This window comes from Anabrus simplex, chromosome 5, assembly GCF_040414725.1.
Source record: "Anabrus simplex isolate iqAnaSimp1 chromosome 5, ASM4041472v1, whole genome shotgun sequence".
Taxonomy (NCBI): Eukaryota; Metazoa; Arthropoda; class Insecta; order Orthoptera; family Tettigoniidae; genus Anabrus; species Anabrus simplex.
The window spans coordinates 280,233,028-280,252,755 of NC_090269.1; the positions used below are offsets into that span (position 1 = coordinate 280,233,028).

Genomic DNA, 19,728 nt, shown 5'->3' on the forward strand with positions numbered 1-19,728 from the left:
CTGTTAGGTCATCAGCCCAGAGGCTGGTAGGATTCTCAAATAGCACCACCAAAGGTTGTGCAGTTATACGGAAACCACAAAAACGAATGGCAGCACCTAAATGAGGCGTACTAGGCAAGACGAGTGAGGTAGTTTGCCATTGCTTTCCTCACTGGGTCAGAAAGTGATATTGTAGCACGACTGACCCTATGAGCAACACCTTTCATAACACTCAGATGCACTAGTCGTGCTCTGAATGCCATTACTCAGCACCACCCATACCCCAGCAGCTTCCATATTGTCACAGCCATGGATGAGACTGGGACTTCGGTGAAAGCTACACTTCACTCTGGCCTGTGCCAAGAGATGGGTACAAAAGTACTGTATCCATCAAGAAATGGCAGCAGGTTTTTTAATTTGTTTGTATATTATGTAATCATTGTTTTACTACTGAAGATGGCCTTGAGATTAGGCTGAAACATGTATAGACTTTGCTTCATCTAACAGATGACTTGAATTGTATTGATAGGAGGATTTTACAAATATTTTCTTTTGTAAAGTGATAACCGTCAATACGGAATGAGATTCATAACTTGCAAACCATATAGCCTTCGACCGCACCCCACCTCTTACGTTATTTAAAGTTTGGCAGTTTGAGTGGCGTATGAATCAGCTGTTTGAGATTATCCTTTTGAACTGTTAAAGAGCTGGGGTAGACGAATCCTGTGTAAACGTCCTGTTACTAAGGAATATATCAGAAGCTCGTTAACTTTTGATATGCTCTATTGGTGTGTAAAATCAAATTCCTTTAATATTTCCATTAATATTACATTGTAATAAGGGGAGTAATGACTGAAATTATGAACTTCTATAGTTTTCTGTCGATCACCATTTAATTTTAACCATTACTACATACATCTCATTTAAGACATCATTACACATGGGACAGGAATTGTCTCACAGGAAAAAGGGTTGAGCAGCTATTATTTCTGAACAGTAATATCTGAACTGTTTAACGGCCCCCATTTATTGTTACGGTTTCCATGGACATCGAAGTGCCGAAATTCTATCCTGCATGAGTTAAGTGCCAGTAAATCTTCTGACAAGAGGCTGTCGTATTTGGGCACCTTGAAATTTATGAGCGTTTGCTGTGTGGTATGAACAATTTTAACATATGTTGTTATTTTAGTTAATTATTCTTCTATGCCGATACACTCATCTTAAGATAAACTATGCGTACTGAATACAATACTGTAGTCTCGTGTCATGTGATAACATGATTTTGCTACTCCGCTCCAAGTGCGTGTGGTTTCATTGTGCCTCATGTTGTTGACATTGATTATTTTGTGTGTAGACGAAGTATTTATTTACTAGTGCCCGTGTATAATTTCCACAACTGTCGTGTATTATAGAGGTGCCAGACTGTAAACACGTTTTTATTTTTTTTCGTAATGTTGTAAGAGGTATGCCAACAACATTAATACCCCAATGTGTGTATTGTGGACGGTATCTTGCATAAGAGCGAACTCGAACAAACGTGAGCTTAGTTATAGCTAGCAGGCAAGTACGACATTCTGCGAACTTGAAATTTGATTGTCGTCTTTCGGAGCTCCTAGCACGAACAGAAAACAAGTACCCAATGCACAGCGCCGCTGCCAGTTTAGAAGTGTGAGCGGAGATGTGCTGTCATGTGATCATTAAAATGGCACGCTATTGGCTATTATGTACGAGCTTATTTTGTCATTCAAATGAACGAATGAACGAGGTAGTTCATTTGTGCTGTCTTCATACTCATCGTGGAAACAGCTCTTGCGGCACAAGACGCGAGTTAGTACGTACATTTTGCAACTAACATGCTTGCGTGAACGACTCGTTCAAAATATTTGAACGAACTCGTACCAGTTCAAGTAAGAGTCGTTCCAATGAACTAGTTAGTTCATGAACGACCCAACTCTAGCTACTTATAAAAACATTAAGAATAACAGGACATGTTATACACACACAAAAACTTAGATAAAACAGCATAAAGCCATCATGTAGGTAATCTTTGTTGACTTCAAAAAACTATTTTTAACAGCTCTGATAATATCACACAAATTGTGAATAGTTTCGTCCATACAACCCACACATTGCAAGCATGCATCAGTCATGCTATATGTTTGTGTTTTGTAGTTAATATCCGCCATTGTAATGGTTAGCACAATTAGCTGTCGTTCTCGGGAGCCTGAGTTCGATTCCCGGTACCACACTGCTAGAGATATACAAGTGGCAGGAAGGTTGATATGCGGTAAAAATTGTACATGCAGCTCCCCTCCCTTGTGGCGTGTCTAAAAAGAGCTGCACCAACTTGGAATGAGAAAACTAGTTGATAAATATTCACGGTTGTTGCTATTAATATAGCAGGCGAGATCATTAACAAAGTGATCGTTTAATATCTCGTAACTTGGACCAATATAGGTATTTTCTGAAGAGAAGTAAGTTAAATAAGTGATAAAAACAATCCAATCAAACGATTGTTTTACTCTCCCAATATACCTAATAAATAATAATATTGATTTTACGTCCCCACTTTTAACGATTTTCAGAAACCGCAAGCAAAACATACTATGCATTAATAAAAATAAAAAATAGAGACAATGAACGTACGAAATTAAACATTATGATAATAAAATAACCGCCACACCTGTAGGTATCCATAAATGCGGCAAACCTTCCTGTTATTTATTTTAATTCTTTCCATCGTGGAACTTCTGACACTATCCGGGCACTTGATATTCTTGCTTAACCTAAACAATTTGGCCTCTCTTATCTCATTTACAGCTGTTTAGGTAAATCCTGATGAGATAAATTTGGAGAACAGGCATGAAATATACTTGAAAACAAAAGTCTGGCTTTCAACAGCCGCAGTTGTCCGAAGAATGCTTCCAGTCACTATGTATTACATTCGGAGGTACAAGTTGTAACATACGGTAGTTATCAGCTGGTGGTTTGTCACATTTTCTACAGCACGGCTTTATTAAGGAGGAGTGACTTCTGCTACACATACACCAACTGGGAATATCAGAGACATCTCCAGAAACCATTTGGGAATAGATTCTCACTGTTTGGGCTCTGTAGTCAGGAATGAAACTATTTTTAAAAGTTTCAAAAAGTCAGGACCTCAAATGCTCTCAATTGCAGTGCATAGCTGACGAGATGGCAGTGAAGATGACGTTGTTTGGAATGACGACACACCGGTAGCAGGGAAGTTAACGTGACAAAACGGTAATTCAAATGAAAGCAGTAGTCAGGTTTAGTGTGTGGTAGGCCGACTGCTCAATTCACAGAGACAAATGACTGAACATTAAGTTCTTTTATATCAATTTTACATCATATGATAATACGATACCCTTACCCCTTTTTCCTATGGAGTCGAAGCGAGATGAATCTTCATAATGAGTTTTATGACCGTACGCCCTTCCTGACGTCAACCTCATCAGAGGAATTAATGAGATGAAGTGAATGACATGATATGAGTAACTAAACTGACTGTATTTACCAGCACTTTATATGTAGGCCTGAAAGTCGTGTTCATCCTTTATTTTTATTTTTTTATTTTGCTTTATTTTACATTTAGAAATACTGTCTTCCAACGAAAATAGCCAGTATAACTCAAGTACATTCATTAATTTGTTAAAGAATAATGTAGAATATTTACATGTACAATTTATAGCTCTTTATAGCCTGGAAGTCATGTGTTCACTGCACAAAATTTGAGGTTATCGTTAGAGTTTGTGGTTTTTAGCGTTTGCGATAAACGCATAATATGTTGACACTTTGTCAGTGTATGACCCTTGCGAGTGGTTTTGCAGTGATTTTGAATTAGTGATAAAATGCAAAATCGGTTCAAAATGCAAAATTATACTATTTATGCGAAATTGATATGAAATCGTCTGTTTTATGCGAAATAAACACACATCTTTTTAAAAACGATGCATTTTCTTAAAAATAAGATATATGTTATTTATTTCTGGGGGAAAGAATTATTACGGAACCTTAAATTTTTCAACTTGCAAAGGGAAGTGCAAAGAACAACCAATCAAACAGCTTAATACATTTTCAAGCACACACGTTCACTCACTTTGTGTTGACCCATGATCATAGTCTGTTATTCTTGACACAGGTGTTGAGTACTAATTCTGTTTTAAAGTACAGTAGCGGTTTATTGTCTGGTAGCCATGGGTAGAAGCAAAGTGACGATCAAACAGCGTACCGAGAGTTACAAATTGGAACATTTTTATGTTGGAGATAATTGTAAGTACCTAGGTGTTAATATAAGGAAAGATCTTCATTGGGGTAATCACATAAATATGATTGTGAATAAAGGGTACAGATCTCTGCGCATAGTTATGAGGGTATTTAAGGGTTGTAGTAAGGATGTAAAGGAGAGAGCATATAAGTCTCTGGTAAGACCCCAGCTAGAGTATGTATGGTTCCAGCGTACGGGACCCTCACCAGGGTTATTTGATTGAAGAACTGGAAAAAATCCAAATTCCGAACTGTGAATGGAGAGATGGCGTGGAATGACATCGGTAGACGAGTAAGTCGACATCCGGCTCGCCTTGTCATTCCTCCCACTGTTTTTTAACTCCTGAAAGATCTGACGTCGATCATTGAATCACCTGTCCAGGGTTATCAACACCAGCACCGCACATAGACTCTGGAAGCCCTTGTGTCATCACTCCTACACCATGCACTTCCTCTGATGACCCAAACTGCTTACTTCGTTCTTTGAACAAATCGCCCAGATCACTGACCGTCCACGTTTTCGCCCAGGTATCTCCTATTACATGCAAACAGTTTCCTGTTATAAATACCCGTAAATTCGACTTTCTTGCTTGTCGTAAATGGAATTGTAGAACTCTTTGCTCTTGGTGGCTTTTTCTATCCATATCCCTTTTTATCCAAACCCTGCTGCCCTTCAAGTTCCTCGCACTATTCAAAATTCAGCTTGCCATTAATAATAAAACAAACTTAATTCTAACAAGTCATCTTCCCCTATTCTTTTCCATCCTATACAAATCATCTATCTCCCTTCCAGTGCAATCAATGCCTAATTTCTCTCTCATTAGCTCTTAAGACTGAGTTCATCAATTCCATCGTAGATTCCCCTTCCGTTTCCTCCAGTCCGTAAATAATAATATTTCTTCTCTTCTCCTCCGTTCCTTCAGTATCTCGCCATTGAAGTACCTGAACTTGTTCTTCTAGCGCCATTATCCTCTGACTTAGTATAGCTCTTTCTTCCTTGTCTTCTCTTATCTTCGCCTTTATTTCTGTTAGATCTTTGATGATGCTGTCCTTCATATCGTTGATTTGTTGAATCTGCACCTTGAACATTTTTTTGGTCTGGTCAGTCTGAGAAGTATCGCGGACAACTTCCTTGATTTTCTCCATGTCTTCCCATGTCAGTGGGCCTGGGTTCATCTCAACACCTCTGATGAATAATAGAGTAGCCACTATAGCTGCCACCATCAACAGTTCTGTCAGTCCTATTCCTTTATTAACTCTAATTTGCACTCCGCCTTGATCCACTTGACCCGGCTGTGCCATCGCCCTATCACACTCCTATACTGCTGCACTGTTACACCCGTACTGCATTCCCTGCACTTCAGGATTTTTACCACGCACGTCTGCTCACTAGCTCAGCTCAGCAAAGATTGTGTAGACGAGTAAGTTTGAGTTGAGGTAAGGTCACAATATGAAGATAAAGCTGGAATTCAGGAGGACAAATTGGGGCAAATATTCGTTTATAGCAAGGGGAGTTAAGGATTGGAATAACTTACCAAGGGACATGTTCAATAAATTTCCAATCTTGTTACAATCATTTCAGAAAAGGCTAGGAACAGATAGGGAATCTGCCACCTGGACGACTGCCCTAAGTGCAGATCACTAGTGATTGATTGATTGATTGATTGATTGATTGATTGATTGATTGATTGATTGATTGATTGATTGATTGATGTAAGCGATACAGATATATTGATGTGTCAACTTTGCAATCAAAATATGACTATTTTTAACCAATTTGGTACAAAACACTAAATTTCAGAAGTATAGATGCTTCAAAATGCTAAATTTGAAAATCAAAACGCTAAATCTTTGATTTTTAAATGCTATAAATCACGAACTCTTGTTTTCGTATATTGGACCCTTCTTTACTTTTTTTTGACTGTAAAAATGGAAAATAATATAGGGGTCTAATATGCGAGTAAATATGGTAAGTTTAACTTCTTTTTATTATTGGTTGGTAGGCGACAGAGAAAATGGTAGATTCATCCAATAATTGGTGATTAACCCAGTCGCTCATACACTGTCTTTCTCAACTCTTTAACTGTCTTAGAACTTGCTTCATCCACAGCGTTCTATAAACTCATGTGCATAAACAAGAAATACTGACAGAAAATTATTCTTAAAATCTATAATAAGTCAGTCAAAAAATTACGGAAATTCAAAGAACTCCACTTCTGTAAAACTGTCGGGAATATGTATTTTCAAACCAGCTTGCCCAATAAATCGTAGTTCATCTGGGATAGAAACATAATCTACAAATTAGGGTGAATTTACAATAATATGAAGTCCCGTCACCACCCCCTATTGCCAGTAAAACAAAAATATCGTGAATACTGCTGTCATCTTCATCACGATTGATATTTTCATCATCTTTTTCAGTATCATCATTTAGCAAACAACACAAAACACTGTGCAATGAGGAAGCCGTAGTGTAAACAAATGGTGACTAGCGTCATTATTTTGTCTCTAGTTCAGTCCTGCAAGGGGGATAAATAGTTAGGGCAGCACTACTGCAAAATGAATACGGTATCTTCACAATTCCGCCTTTGCTGGCAGGACCTAGTGTTTACAGTGCACTATGTCTTCTGGTATAGGCTAGAGCAATTTTTGTTACTTTCATAGATCTGTCCCTGTCTTATCCTTGGCTTTGACAATATGAAAGTGACTGAGGTATGAGCGATCCTAGTAATGCCAATCCTTATGCAACCAGTCCTTGCTATGAATGGTGTGAAAATGTTGCTCATAGGGTCGGTTGGTGTATGCATTTCAGTGGGTTTGGCAGACTGATATGTAATAGCAAATCTGGCTCTGTGAGGAAAGCAATGGGAAACTACCTCAGTCCTCATTTCCCTAGTACGCCTCTTCAGTGATGCCTAGGCCATCTATGACAGCTGATGGCAGAGCTGTTGAGGATCCCACCAGCGGCATCGCTAACGGCTGAACATACATAGATCTTCACAATTCCAAGGATGTGCAACAGATGGTGTTGGCATTCCTTTCTTGCCTACAATAAAGCAGTTAAAGGAAAACTGATGATAGTAGGAAGAGAGAGTGAAACCCAGCACTGGCACAGCCTACTCTGGTCTAACAGCACAGAGGGGTCTGCTCAAGGCTTTACATCCACATACGATGGACGAATCGCATCAACAGAGTCATATGCCCCTCACTCCATATGAGCACTGCAGAAAGGTTTGTAATTGAATCCAGGCTTTTTCACATAATCTAGTGATTAGAAATTGTATATCGCTACCTCTCCTACCCTGCTGCCAACATTCTGATGGTGGAATATTTATTTATTTATTTATTTATTTATTTATTTACTTATTTATTTATTTATTTATTTATTTATTTATTTATTTTTCAAAAGGGCTGGAACTGGCTTACCAAGGTGTTTGACGATATAGACTCAACACCTGGACTTCAAGCTACATTGGCCAAACTGGTAGAAATTTCCATATCCATTATCAAGATGATTGTTATTTTTTATGTATCTTACAAATTGATAATATCAGTATATGTATTACATAACCACTCCCACACTTCTCAAGTCACTTCATATGTCAAGACTTCAAGAATCAGTGCCTTTACATACATGTTCCTCAGTGTGGTGGTTTTTGGGTATGTTTTTGACAATATATATTTCTAGATTAACCCATTAGCCTAATGCCCGATGTCCTCATATGACATCAAGATTTTTTGGTTGAGAAAGAAACTGTATTCGATATTTCACGACTATTGTCAGAGGAGGATACTAGCGTAACCTTTCTTTCATTCATAACGAAGTAAACAATTGAGACATCTCAATGCTTAAAATTATAAGCATAGTTTTCTTTTGGCCTGTAAAGAAGTATTTTGCACATTCCCATAAATTAGTGCATTGTTTTCTGCGATTTCCATTCATGGCTTCTGTACTGCTAGAATGTTGCAGACAGTGCCTCTTAGTTTGTTGAATATGCTTTGTTTGCTTTTATTTCCTGCATTGTTGTAATTTGAGAGTCCTCAAATGAGGACACTGGGCTCTCTGGTACTCTCAAGCATTGTTGGCCACTTGCTCGTGCTGCGTTCTTGAACTAGTTACCCCTTAGTGTTTCACTGTACACTGTGTGAGGCCCCGTTTACTGTCTTAGCTTGTAGTGCAGTGAATTATATTTCAAATTTTATATTAGTATTTTGCTCCTTGTATGGAAACGTATGGTGAAAGAGAAGAGTTTGTTCCAAGTCTTCCAGCTAGTTACATCGGTAATTCAAGAAAATAGTGCCTCTTTACTAAGGAGAAAGCAGATGGGAAGAAAAAAAATTCCCGATATACAAAGGGCACTAGGAAAGCTTCGCAATGTGCGTGAACGCTTTAGACTTTTTCAAATAATTTCCAGCACACTCAATACACTTCTCCATACGTCAAAACCAGTCACTGAACCAACTCTGCCACTTTTCTTCAGTTACATTTTCACACTCTTGATCCCGTGCTGCCAGAAGTTCCGCATCGGATGCAAAACGTTACCCTTTCAGCTTCATCTTCACTTCTGGAAAGAGTGCGAAGTCACTTGGGGCAAGATCAGGACTGTATGGAGGGTGATCAAGCACAGTCAACCCTGATCTGGCAAGAAAATCCATTGTTACATTAGCACGATGTGCTGGAGCATTGTCGTGATGCAAGAGCCAAGTGTTGATCCATGACCTTGGACGAAGCTGCTTGAGAGCCTGGATGACCTGAGGCAGACAAGGCTCACTGTACCACTTCGCAGTAACTGTCCTTTGTGTTTCTAGCACAACTCGAGTCAGGGCTCCCCGTTTAGTGAGGAATACTGCAATCATCCTTTTCTTCACTGACCTTGACTTTCGCAGTCACAGGAGTACCGTCATCTTCAAACAGCCACACCTTGTTCTGAGATTTTGTTAGGACATCGTAATAATAAAGCCAAGTTTCGTCACCTGTAATGAAGCTATTGACGTTTAAGTCCCATTTTCAAACTGTTTTAGCATTTCTTGGCACCATTTCACTCGATGTGCCCTTTGTTCCTCTGAAAATGAATGGGGCACCCAAAGGGAACAAACCTTTCTAACATGGAGATGGTCGTGTAGAATTGAATGAATAGCTGATGCAGGGATGTGGAGGGTCTCTTCTACCTGCCAAAATGTCAACTGCCTCTCTTGCTGCAACATTTTCCTCACAGCTTCAATGTTTTCCTCAGTCACTGATTCAGACAGTCGCCCAGAATGAGGATCGTCTTCAACCCCAAAATTACCCCTCTGGAACTCTTTGTACCAGCGGAAAATTGTTGTCCGATGTGGACAGTCTTTCCCCAGCACAGGAGTCATTTCCTCCTGGCAGCAGCAGATAATTGCGCGATATTCACCTTGAGACCACACTGACATCTTAACTTGCTTTCAATCCCACTGTTTGGTAACAACTGGTGTGAAGATCGCACCTTGCTGTCTTCTAGACCGGTTTTCACCCCTCTTTTCCTCCCTCACCATAACAGGGGTGTCCAGCCAACCGTTTTTGCGTATTGCAGAACTTTCCTAGTGCCCTTTGTACAAAACTGCCAGATAAGAGAAAACACGAAGGTGAAACTGGAGAGAATGAAGTGGGAACTCCAATCTCTCTCACTGAAAGAAATCTTCCAAACAGTTTTGCATGAAGACACACTTGAACACATTGTAAGAGAAACTGTTCGATATCTTGCAAACAAAAGAATGTCGCAATTCTTACTCTGTCCTCGTGAACTGAGGGGTTTTGTAGGATTTTCTATTTTTACTGGGTGCCACAGATTATTTTCAGAAAGAGTGTATTGGTCTGAAAATGAAGACTTAGGTGTAGAAATTGTCAAGGCAGCCATGCCAAGAAATAAATATCTGAAGTTGATGAAACAAATACATTTTTGCAATAATGATCATCAGTAAAAACAAGATTGACAAGGGCTTCAAGATATGCCCTCTGATCGGGATGATGAATGCAGCTTTTCAACAGTTCGGAGTGTTTGAAGAATGTCTAAAGGTGTATGCAGGGATTCTGAAACACTATGGACATAATAACCTGGAACATTTCAACAAAGGGATTAATTTCGATCTGTATTATGGACAGAATCAGACCAAGGGTGAAAGACAGGATATGTTATAAGGATCGTGTGTTGTTTTGAACACGATAAGACTGTTTGGACAATTCTAGGAGTCGCATAGTGTTCTTTCACAACTTTTTCACTAACAGAAACCTAGTTTAGCTCTGATTCCTAGGATATAGAGCAAAAGGTACTGTAAAGGAGAATGAAACAGGTGACTGTGCTTTGAAAATAAGTAAGGAGTAGAAAAAATGAACCTAGAACCTACTCTCAGTATTGCAATGTCACTCTCTGCATATAAAAATGTGATGTGTGCCACAAGAAGTTAGAGGTAGAAACACAGGAGGAATATCACTCTTACTAAAGGAAGGGATTAACCCATCGAGGCATACATTGTTGGCACGATGAATATGCCCTGGAGCAGGAATTATTTTAAAGGAAATTTCTGTCTACAACTTTCTGTGAGAAAAAAAATTATAATTAGGGAACTTTCAAACTTTCAGAACATAAAAAGAAAATTAATATGATAAAATACAGAACATTGCATGTTAAAATATATTTTCCAGTTTCTTTAGTAGTTCAGGCGTGCGTGGTATGCTTCAAAAACAGTCTCTTTCCAAATGCAGTGGAACTGTGCACTTTTTGCACAACCATCTCACTTCTGCCCTCTTGTGCTTTGAACACACTTTGCAGACCCTTGAGGGGAACTGTTTAGTTGCAGTGGGTGGAATGGGCATCGGGAAATGAGCCCAGTTCCTGGACTGCAGCCTAATGGGACCGTTAGCAAGAGACGATCTCCCCGAAATTCTGTGAACCAGAAGTGTGATGTTGAGCATGCTCTCAGCAGTACCAATCCTGAAGTCAGTGAAGTTGAGCTTCTTACCACTTATAAACTGGCAAACTGCATAGGAATTGAACAGGGCCATGTCTAACAGATAAAAGAATATCTTGCAGTAACCTTTTCCTGTTCGATGCATCACAGGGAAGCTAGCGAGTACCTGATCTCTTAACTATCAACTCCCAACATTCCTCCATTATAGTCTATGATAGAAAGTGGTTTCTCAAAGACTTCCTCCGCACCACCATTTTTCAGTCTCCTTTTTTTTTTTATAGTGAGCTGCATAGATATGTCAGTATATACAGTGGAAAGAACACAGACATCCCTATGATCTCCCCACTTCACTGCCAGAATATTCTTGCAACTTCAAGCAACTGCTTCCCCTTTCTGAAGTTGCAGTGATTTGAAATCTACTGGCATGTTCTTCCTTTTAAGTGCCCACTGCCTGTAAACGTACTTCCTACAGTTTTTGGTACAGTTATGGGGATGAATACCAATTATCCATATAGATTACATGACCTGCAAACATTATAGGCTGTACTAAATCTAAGACTACTGATTGACTGAGAGGGCGATGAGGATTTAGAACGTCGTCATTTCCTGCATATATTCTGAAGACATAACAGTAGCCAGTCTCACTTATTGGGTTGAACTGGACATAACTAAGGCGACCACGGATCTCGATTAGGCTCTCATCTACCGCCACATCATGTCCCATATTATAAATTCTCAGGAACTTTGTTTCCAAATAGCTAACCACTGGTTGTATTTAATGGAGTTGATTAGTCTGCTCAGTGAAATTGTCATCAGAGAAATGAAGAAACCTGATGATTATCAAAAATCATTCATAACCCATTATTGCACTGAAAATTGGGGTTATAATAACTTTCACTGTACTCCAGTATGATCTGACCTTCAGTTTCTTTACTTGTCTCATAAAGATAAACAATGCAATATAGGCTTTCATTTTGTCAACAATACAATCACAGAGGAACAAGAGAAGCAATTCTGAGCCTTAGAACAATTATTGAACAAGCCCTAAGAATCATTAAGAAAATCCTAGTTGCTTTCATTGATATTGAGAAAGTGTTTGATAATGTTAACTGGAATATTATGTTTAAAGCCCTTAGAAGTCTGAAAGTGAACTACAGAGATCGGAAAATCATCAGCTGTACAAGAACCAGACGGTGCTTATAGTAAAGGAGCAAATCAACGTGAAAATAAGAAACGGAGTAAGGCAAGGATGTGGTCTGCCACCTCTGTTATCCAATGTGTATTTAGAAGAAGCAATGAAAGAGTTTTCAGCCACCTCTACCCATGGAATAAAAATAAATGGCCAACAACTATACCAAACAGTATATTTCGCGGATGATATTGCCCTCATAGCTGAAACTGAGAAAAAGATAGAGACCTAGAGACCTCACTAAAAAAATTGAATGATCTACTAATACTAAAACGTAACATGAATGTTAACAAAACAAACTCTAAGATAATGAAATGTACTCCGGATGGTAAACAGAATGTTAATGTTTGGTTGGAAGGAGAAAAATTGACTCAAGTAAATCAGTTCATTTATTTGGGAAGCATCATTACATCTGATGGGAGATGTGAAAAGGACGTCCGTTCTCGAATAGCCCAGGCTAAGGAAGCTTTCATTAAAAAAAGAAGCGTGTTGACTTCCAAGGTCATATCCCTACCAGTAAGAAAGCATTTCATTAAGAGCTTCATTTGGATCATTGCGACCGATGGCTCTGAAACCTGGACTCTATTAAAGGCTGATAAGAAAAGAATAGATGCATTCAAAATGTGGTGCTGGCATCAAATGTTACGAATACCCTGGGCTCGCAGGTTAGCAAACGAAGAAGTTCTCAAGAGAGCTGAAGAAACCATCGGTCTAGAGAAAATGATCACAAAAAGATGTAGTTGGATAGGTCATTTACTCCAGCATTCATCATGGTGCACCACACTGCTTGAAGGGAAACTGGAAGGAAAGACTAGAAGAGGACGACCAAGAGCAGGGTTCCTCGATGGCATTAAAGGGCGACGTCTATATCAACTAATCAAGCAGCTGGCTCAAGATAGAATGTTGTTGGACGAGGACAGTCATGCTACCCACCAACCATCAGGTTGAGAAGGACGAGGGAGACAATCACACCATAATGTGTCTGTTTTCAATCTACTTCTGTTATGGTCACCCAATAAACGCTTCACATTGTCATTGGTTCCTGTGATGATCGTGTAAAAAAAAAACACTACATAATCCAGAAATTTTGATATGTCAATAACAGTAGGATTATTTCATAGCCAATATAAATGGTCCGTTATTGGACATTATAAATTTTCCAGCTAGCTCATTCTTGGTTGCCAGCGTTTCGCCCTCGTGTGCTAGGGTGGGCTCATCAGTTGGTACCTAGCACACCTACCAATACGCTGGCTAGTGCATACCGTGGAGGCCACTGCGTAGGCTGACTGGAGCCACCGGCAGTGCCAATGCACTAAGAGACTTTTTCTCATCACTATGGTAATCAACATCTATATCATCTGATGGCCAAGCAGGCATCAATTTTTAGTGATGAGAAAAAGTCTCTTAGTGCATTGGCACTGCCGGTGGCTCCAGTCAGCCTACGCAGTGGCCTCCACGGTATGCACTAGCCAGCGTATTGGTAGGTGTGCTAGGTACCAACTGATGAGCCCACCCTAGCACACGAGGGCGAAACGCTGGCAACCAAGAATGAGCTAGCTGGAAAATTTATAATGTCCAATAACGGACCATTTATATTGGTATTATAAATTTGCTCATTCAGGACAAATATTTCAGATTCCCTATGGGAATCAACATCTATATCATCTGATGGCCAAGCAGGCATCAATTTTTAGTGATGAGAAAAAGTCTCTTAGTGCATTGGCACTGCAGGTGGCTCCAGTCAGCCTACGCAGTGGCCTCCACGGTATGCACTAGCCAGCGTATTGGTAGGTGTGCTAGGTACCAACTGATAAGCCCACCCTAGCACACGAGGGCGAAACGCTGGCAACCAAGAATGAGCTAGCTGGAAAATTTATAATGTCCAATAACGGACCATTTATATTGGTATTATAAATTTGCTCATTCAGGACAAATATTTCAGATTCCCTATGGGAATCAACATCTATATTATTTCATAGCCTCCGTAACACACTAGCATTCATTCCACAAACTGTAGAACATGGAATATGTTTTATTTTGTTATCGTCCTGCACCCATATCCAGTCTGTTGGCATCACATTTATCTTTTCTTTGCTCCTCCTCTTCATTTATGGCACTATTCAATTTGTCATCATCAGAACTAGAACTGATACTACTCACTTCATTGTTACTTTCATCGAAAGAATTATAATTATCATCACTTTCAAGCAAAGATTCTATTTCTTTTTCTTTCAGCTGCCAGCCTGTGTCAGTCAAAGACTAGCCACTTGAAAATATCAAATGACACCAAACTATCGTCAATTATCGATATGTGTCCAAAGAATATCAAAAGAGATGTCACTCGCACATATATGGAGTCACAACTATCTCCATCTATTGTGGAATTGGTTAAATTGCATCATATAGCATGAACACTGAAAGTTCCGTGCTTCTGCCTCGTCCATAGTAGCAGATTACAGAACAGTTCTGTGACTCTGCGCCAGTGGGTTAGTAACCAGATAGAAGAAATACTGAATGGTATGGAAGTCGTAATGTGGATAAGGCTTAGATAGGGACAGAACAGAAAGATATGTTTGGCATTTTTGCATAATCATCAAATAGGGTCAATATATGCAAACAGGAATTTTTTTGAGAAACTAATAGGAGAAATAAATATAATTAGAGGTAAATTTGAAGAAGCAGGAATTGTAATGATCGGTGACTGGATTGCAAGAATAGGAGACTTAGCCCCAGGTTACGATGAGGAGGGGAGGGGGGAGATTCGAAGTGATTAGGACCCTTAAGGCCTGCAGGAAGGGAGGGGGTACGGAGATGCGGGAACAGTTTTGTAAAATAAGAAAAGAGTATAAGGAATTATTAAAAGGAATAAAGAAAAGATAAGGCACGGCTAATTAATATAGAATGTAAAAATAACCAGGGGGATAAGGTACGGAGTAGAATTAGTAGAATCAATAGACGGGAGAGAGATTACATAAATGCTAAGATTAATAGGGAATAGTGGGTTGATGTTCCTGTAGTTTGGATTCCACTTGAAACTGAATGTCCCATGGCTATGATAAAATCAGAATTTGCATTACTACAAACTACTTGATTTTAATTTCATCGTCAGTTTACTGGTGCTTTATAAACAATGTTTGTAACAGCTAATGCCATAAAAGCATAGAAATTCTAAAGGTTCAGGTGAGATCCAGTGTTTCAGCATGACTATACTCTGCATGGCTCTACTTCTGAATTGACGTTTTGGCAGATTTTGGCTCTCTCTCTCGTGGTTATGCACTGAAGCATAGACATCCAACCAATCCCAAGCTGCCATTCATATCGATTTATATCGGCAGAGCACGATCTCAAAACCTAGTTGCCAACTATAATATTAACATTCACCACATGTTTAATGTATCTTGCTTGGCATGTATGGTATTCAGTATGGTTCGTGATCTCTTGCATTTTCCTTCAGTAATTAGTGTGTTTTTCATCTTGTTGGGGGGTTCCAGTGACTGTGAGATCAGTGGAGTGTTCCCTTTGTAGGCCATAACCTCCTTCCTTTGCCAGCCATTAGCAGTGAGTGATGTGTTATTTCCTCATTTTCTTTTATTCTTAATAATATATTCTCTTATTCGTGTCAGATGTTGTTAGTAAGTGTAGTTTTTGTGAATTTGTTTTCAGTCCATATTCATTTAGTATTACATTTTACAAGGGCTGTTTACCGCAGTCGTATTGCATCACCTGTTCTCGTGGGCATAGTGCGCTGGCAACAGAGGAAAGGCGATGCTCATTTGTTTTACGATACTTCAATTTAGAAGTAAGACTGTGCGGAGTATATGCTGTGGCTATTCTTCTAAAGCCCACTGTTTCAGACACTTTTTTCCGATTAAAAATATGTATCCTTATTTCAAAAACCCTTTACTATGATATTAAGGGACATGTTTGATAGAAGCATGGTGCATATTAAAAAAAAGTATAATTGACACTCCCCATTTTTTCTCTTTGTAGGTGGATGCTGCGAAAGCTCCTGGTTATCGAGGTAATGCAGTGTGCTCTCCAGTCTCGTCAAAGACAAGCAGTAATAGTATTACTCCTCCTTCATTGCCTCTTGCTCCTGGTTCTTCATATCAAGCATCGGGAGGTTTCTCGTCCGAGTCATGTGTTCCGCATTCATCGGGATCTACTGTAACACACTCCTCTAAACAACAGTCGGTGCCACCCGGTCACACCACTGGTATGCCATCCGCAGCCTGTAGTGTAAGTCAACCCCAATCCTCGCATCTAGAAGTTGCCCCTTCTCCGTTTGGTAATAGGACTGTATTTCAAACTGGGGAAATGCCTCCTCGATCTGTGCCAAACCACCAACCTCATGGAATCATGGCATCTTCAACGCAGGCTGCATTAGATCATAATGCTCTCTATACTCCTGCTTCGTCTGCAGGTTATGGACCTGATCAGTCAAATCATAGTGCAACATTATTGAAAATGGTTCCTAGTGCTGGCGACCCTCAACAAGGGCAGCCTTCCCAGCAGCAGCAGCAACAGCAGCAACAACAGCAACACCAACAGCAGCAACACCAACAGCAGCAACAACAGCAGCAGCAACAAATACTGGCTTCTTATCACCACCAACATACTCACCCTCACCATCCGTTAAATTACTCCCAGCCACAACCTAGCATGGGGGTATCTTCTACTCCTGTAAACACGAATACTACTGTTAGCATGTCTAGACTTAATCCTCGAGCCCCCGACTTCTCACTTCAGCACCTTGCCAGCAAATCTCAGCAGCAATCAAACATGTTTCCTGCCTCAGCCAATTTTCACCAGAGGTCAAATGTGTTGCCACCCCCTCCTCCACCTTCCTCATTACAGAATTCTGGGCTGGCGACTATCTTGCCCAACATTTCATTTCCATTGGGCAAATCCTCACTTGGCCCTTACCATCACCAGCAGCAGATGCCTGGTCCAGGGCCTACTCCTACATCTAGTCTTACAGCTAATGGTCAGAGGTGGCCATTATTTGCACCACCTTATCACCATGCACACCATGCTCATCCACAGCCTGATGTTGTAGGACAGGTGAGCTATTCTAGCAGTGTTAGTACAATGACTCATTTAGCCAATCTTGCTGCCAACCTTGGGCATCCTGGAAGTGCTGCTGACCTTCTCGCAGGTTTAGAGAATGGAAGCATTGCTGGAGGAACAAACTCTCCGACAGTCTCTCCCTCATCACCTGCTGGAAACAATCCTGGAGGATCTGTGGGAGAACATAACCATCACAAGCTGGAAGATAGGAAGATACCTCGTCCTATTGGTACAGAACGAGCCAGTTGGAAGAACTACACTGGTGTTGGTACTGTTGGGACAGGTGGTGATCCTGATCCTTCAAGTTGGATGTTAGGAGGAGGAGAACCAAAGATGCCGGTGTCATCTTGGACGGGTGCTAGCATGGGTCATACCATGGACAGGCATCAGATTTATAGAACCAATCCGTCACACTACGGACGGCTGCCTCCATCAGACGACTTACCACACATGATGGATACAACGTTTCAGGTATGAAACATGCTGAAGTATCTCTGATATGAATGTGTAATTAGATTTAGAGCTCTTTTAATATACATATATCAAATAATCTGTCATATTGAAGTTAATGTTTTATTTGAAAAATCAACAGTTTCTTTGTTTCATTATTTTTTTTATTAAGACATGCCTGAAAACCAGAATTTAGCTACAGACAGGTTTATTTATCATGCATGTAAATCCACTTAGTGGAGGTTCTCATCTTTAACTCTCGTCATTACCATGTACAGTAGGCAATCTCACAGTCTTGGGCAAAGAAGGCCGAATTTCTCATCCAGTCTCACTTAGTATCCCTTCCATAAAATTCTTTGAATGTTCAATTAAGGTTATTGTAGCAGCTAGTAAAGTAACCATTCTTGGAGTTATATTTGATCTACAGTGAAACCTCGATTCTCCGTTTTTCGAGGGACCATGAAAATAAAACGTACAATACGGGAAAACGGAAAATCCGGGAATGAATGAAAACCATCAACAATTTGGCTAAACATCACAAAAATGAAATATGTATAATTATAATCTTACAAAACTCCTAAACCAAACCAAACTACAGCCCCAGTGGGACTTTGCCTGCCAAGCGACCGCAGCTCAGCCCGAAGGACTCCAGATTACGAGGTGCGCATGGTCAGTGCGACGAATCCTCTCGGCCGATATTCCTGGCTCTGTAGATTGGGGTCGCCATCTCACCATTAGATAGCTCCACAATTAAAGGTAATCACGTAGGCTGAGTGGACCTGGAACCAGACTTATATCCAGGTAAAATTGTCTGACCTGGTCGCAATCGAACCCGGGCCTCTGGATGAGAGGCGGGCATGTTAGACCACGAAACCGCATTAATTACCGGTACGCGAGTTCAAAATCTCGATACTTTATATTCAGTTTTACAGGAGAATCTTCGTCAGTTTCCCGTGAAAACTTCTTTCAGTTCAGCGACTTTGATTAGGCTAGCCAAACTCTTCGAAAAATCTAATAACGCCAAGCCAAACGACAATCGACCACAAGTACGGTAGTTTTTAATTCTCTCATCTAATAAAATAAAGCACATGAGATACGAAAGCACCCAAAATGAATGCGAAATCCGTTCATTTCTTAATCTTTCATTGTAATTTGGTCTCCGGTATACTGTTCGTAGTCAGTTTCTGGAAATCTCGTACCGCGCAAATTAGGCCTACGTCGACTTTTAAAGGTTATGTTGAACTCGAAAACATGGTTTCGAATGTAAGTATCGATTCTTAAAAGTTCTCGAATGCATTATATTCAATTCTGCGCGTCACAAATCCAATCAAATTGGAAAGATAAAAGAAATATCAAAACTTCAGAAATTACGGTTATTCGTGACCTTGAGGTCATCTGGAAAGCGCGCTCGCTGCACATGTCAGTACGAGTTTGAAATTATACCAACTATTTAAAATGTAACGTGCGCAAATAAAACGACTGCGGTTTTTGGTATTTTAACACGAAAACGTAAAATTTCCAGTCTTACATTAGGACCTAAACAGTAATAGGCAATTCCAAGACCTCCCATGGCTTTCTTTTTTTTTTTAAATTACATTTAGGTGCAACATGTGTTTTGGTCTCGCTAACATAATCATGTACGATATCAAAAATACTGAATTTGTGTTAAGAAGCAGTTTCAATTCCTGCCTGAAAGCCCAGTTACTCTGCAGTGCCCTGAGCAAAGTGCCAAAAACCTCTTCGGCAGTACGATCGAAAAAAGTAAAAATATAAACATCTAACCCTGGACATAATATGGACGTTTTATAAGTGCGAACATT

The 19,728-nt window shown here is 39.9% G+C and overlaps 1 protein-coding gene across 6 annotated transcripts in view; it reads left to right on the top strand.

Annotated features, from left to right (window-relative positions):
• LOC136873986 (ankyrin repeat domain-containing protein 17) overlaps nt 1–19,728 on the top strand; it is a 918,230-nt gene that overhangs the window by 861,364 nt on the left and 37,138 nt on the right. For all 6 annotated transcript variants that reach the window (XM_067147404.2, XM_067147402.2, XM_068227616.1 and 3 more), the window contains one exon: nt 16,379–17,929. In XM_067147404.2, the coding sequence (XP_067003505.2) occupies nt 16,379–17,929 (1,551 nt within the window). The remainder of the gene's footprint in view (nt 1–16,378; nt 17,930–19,728) is intronic.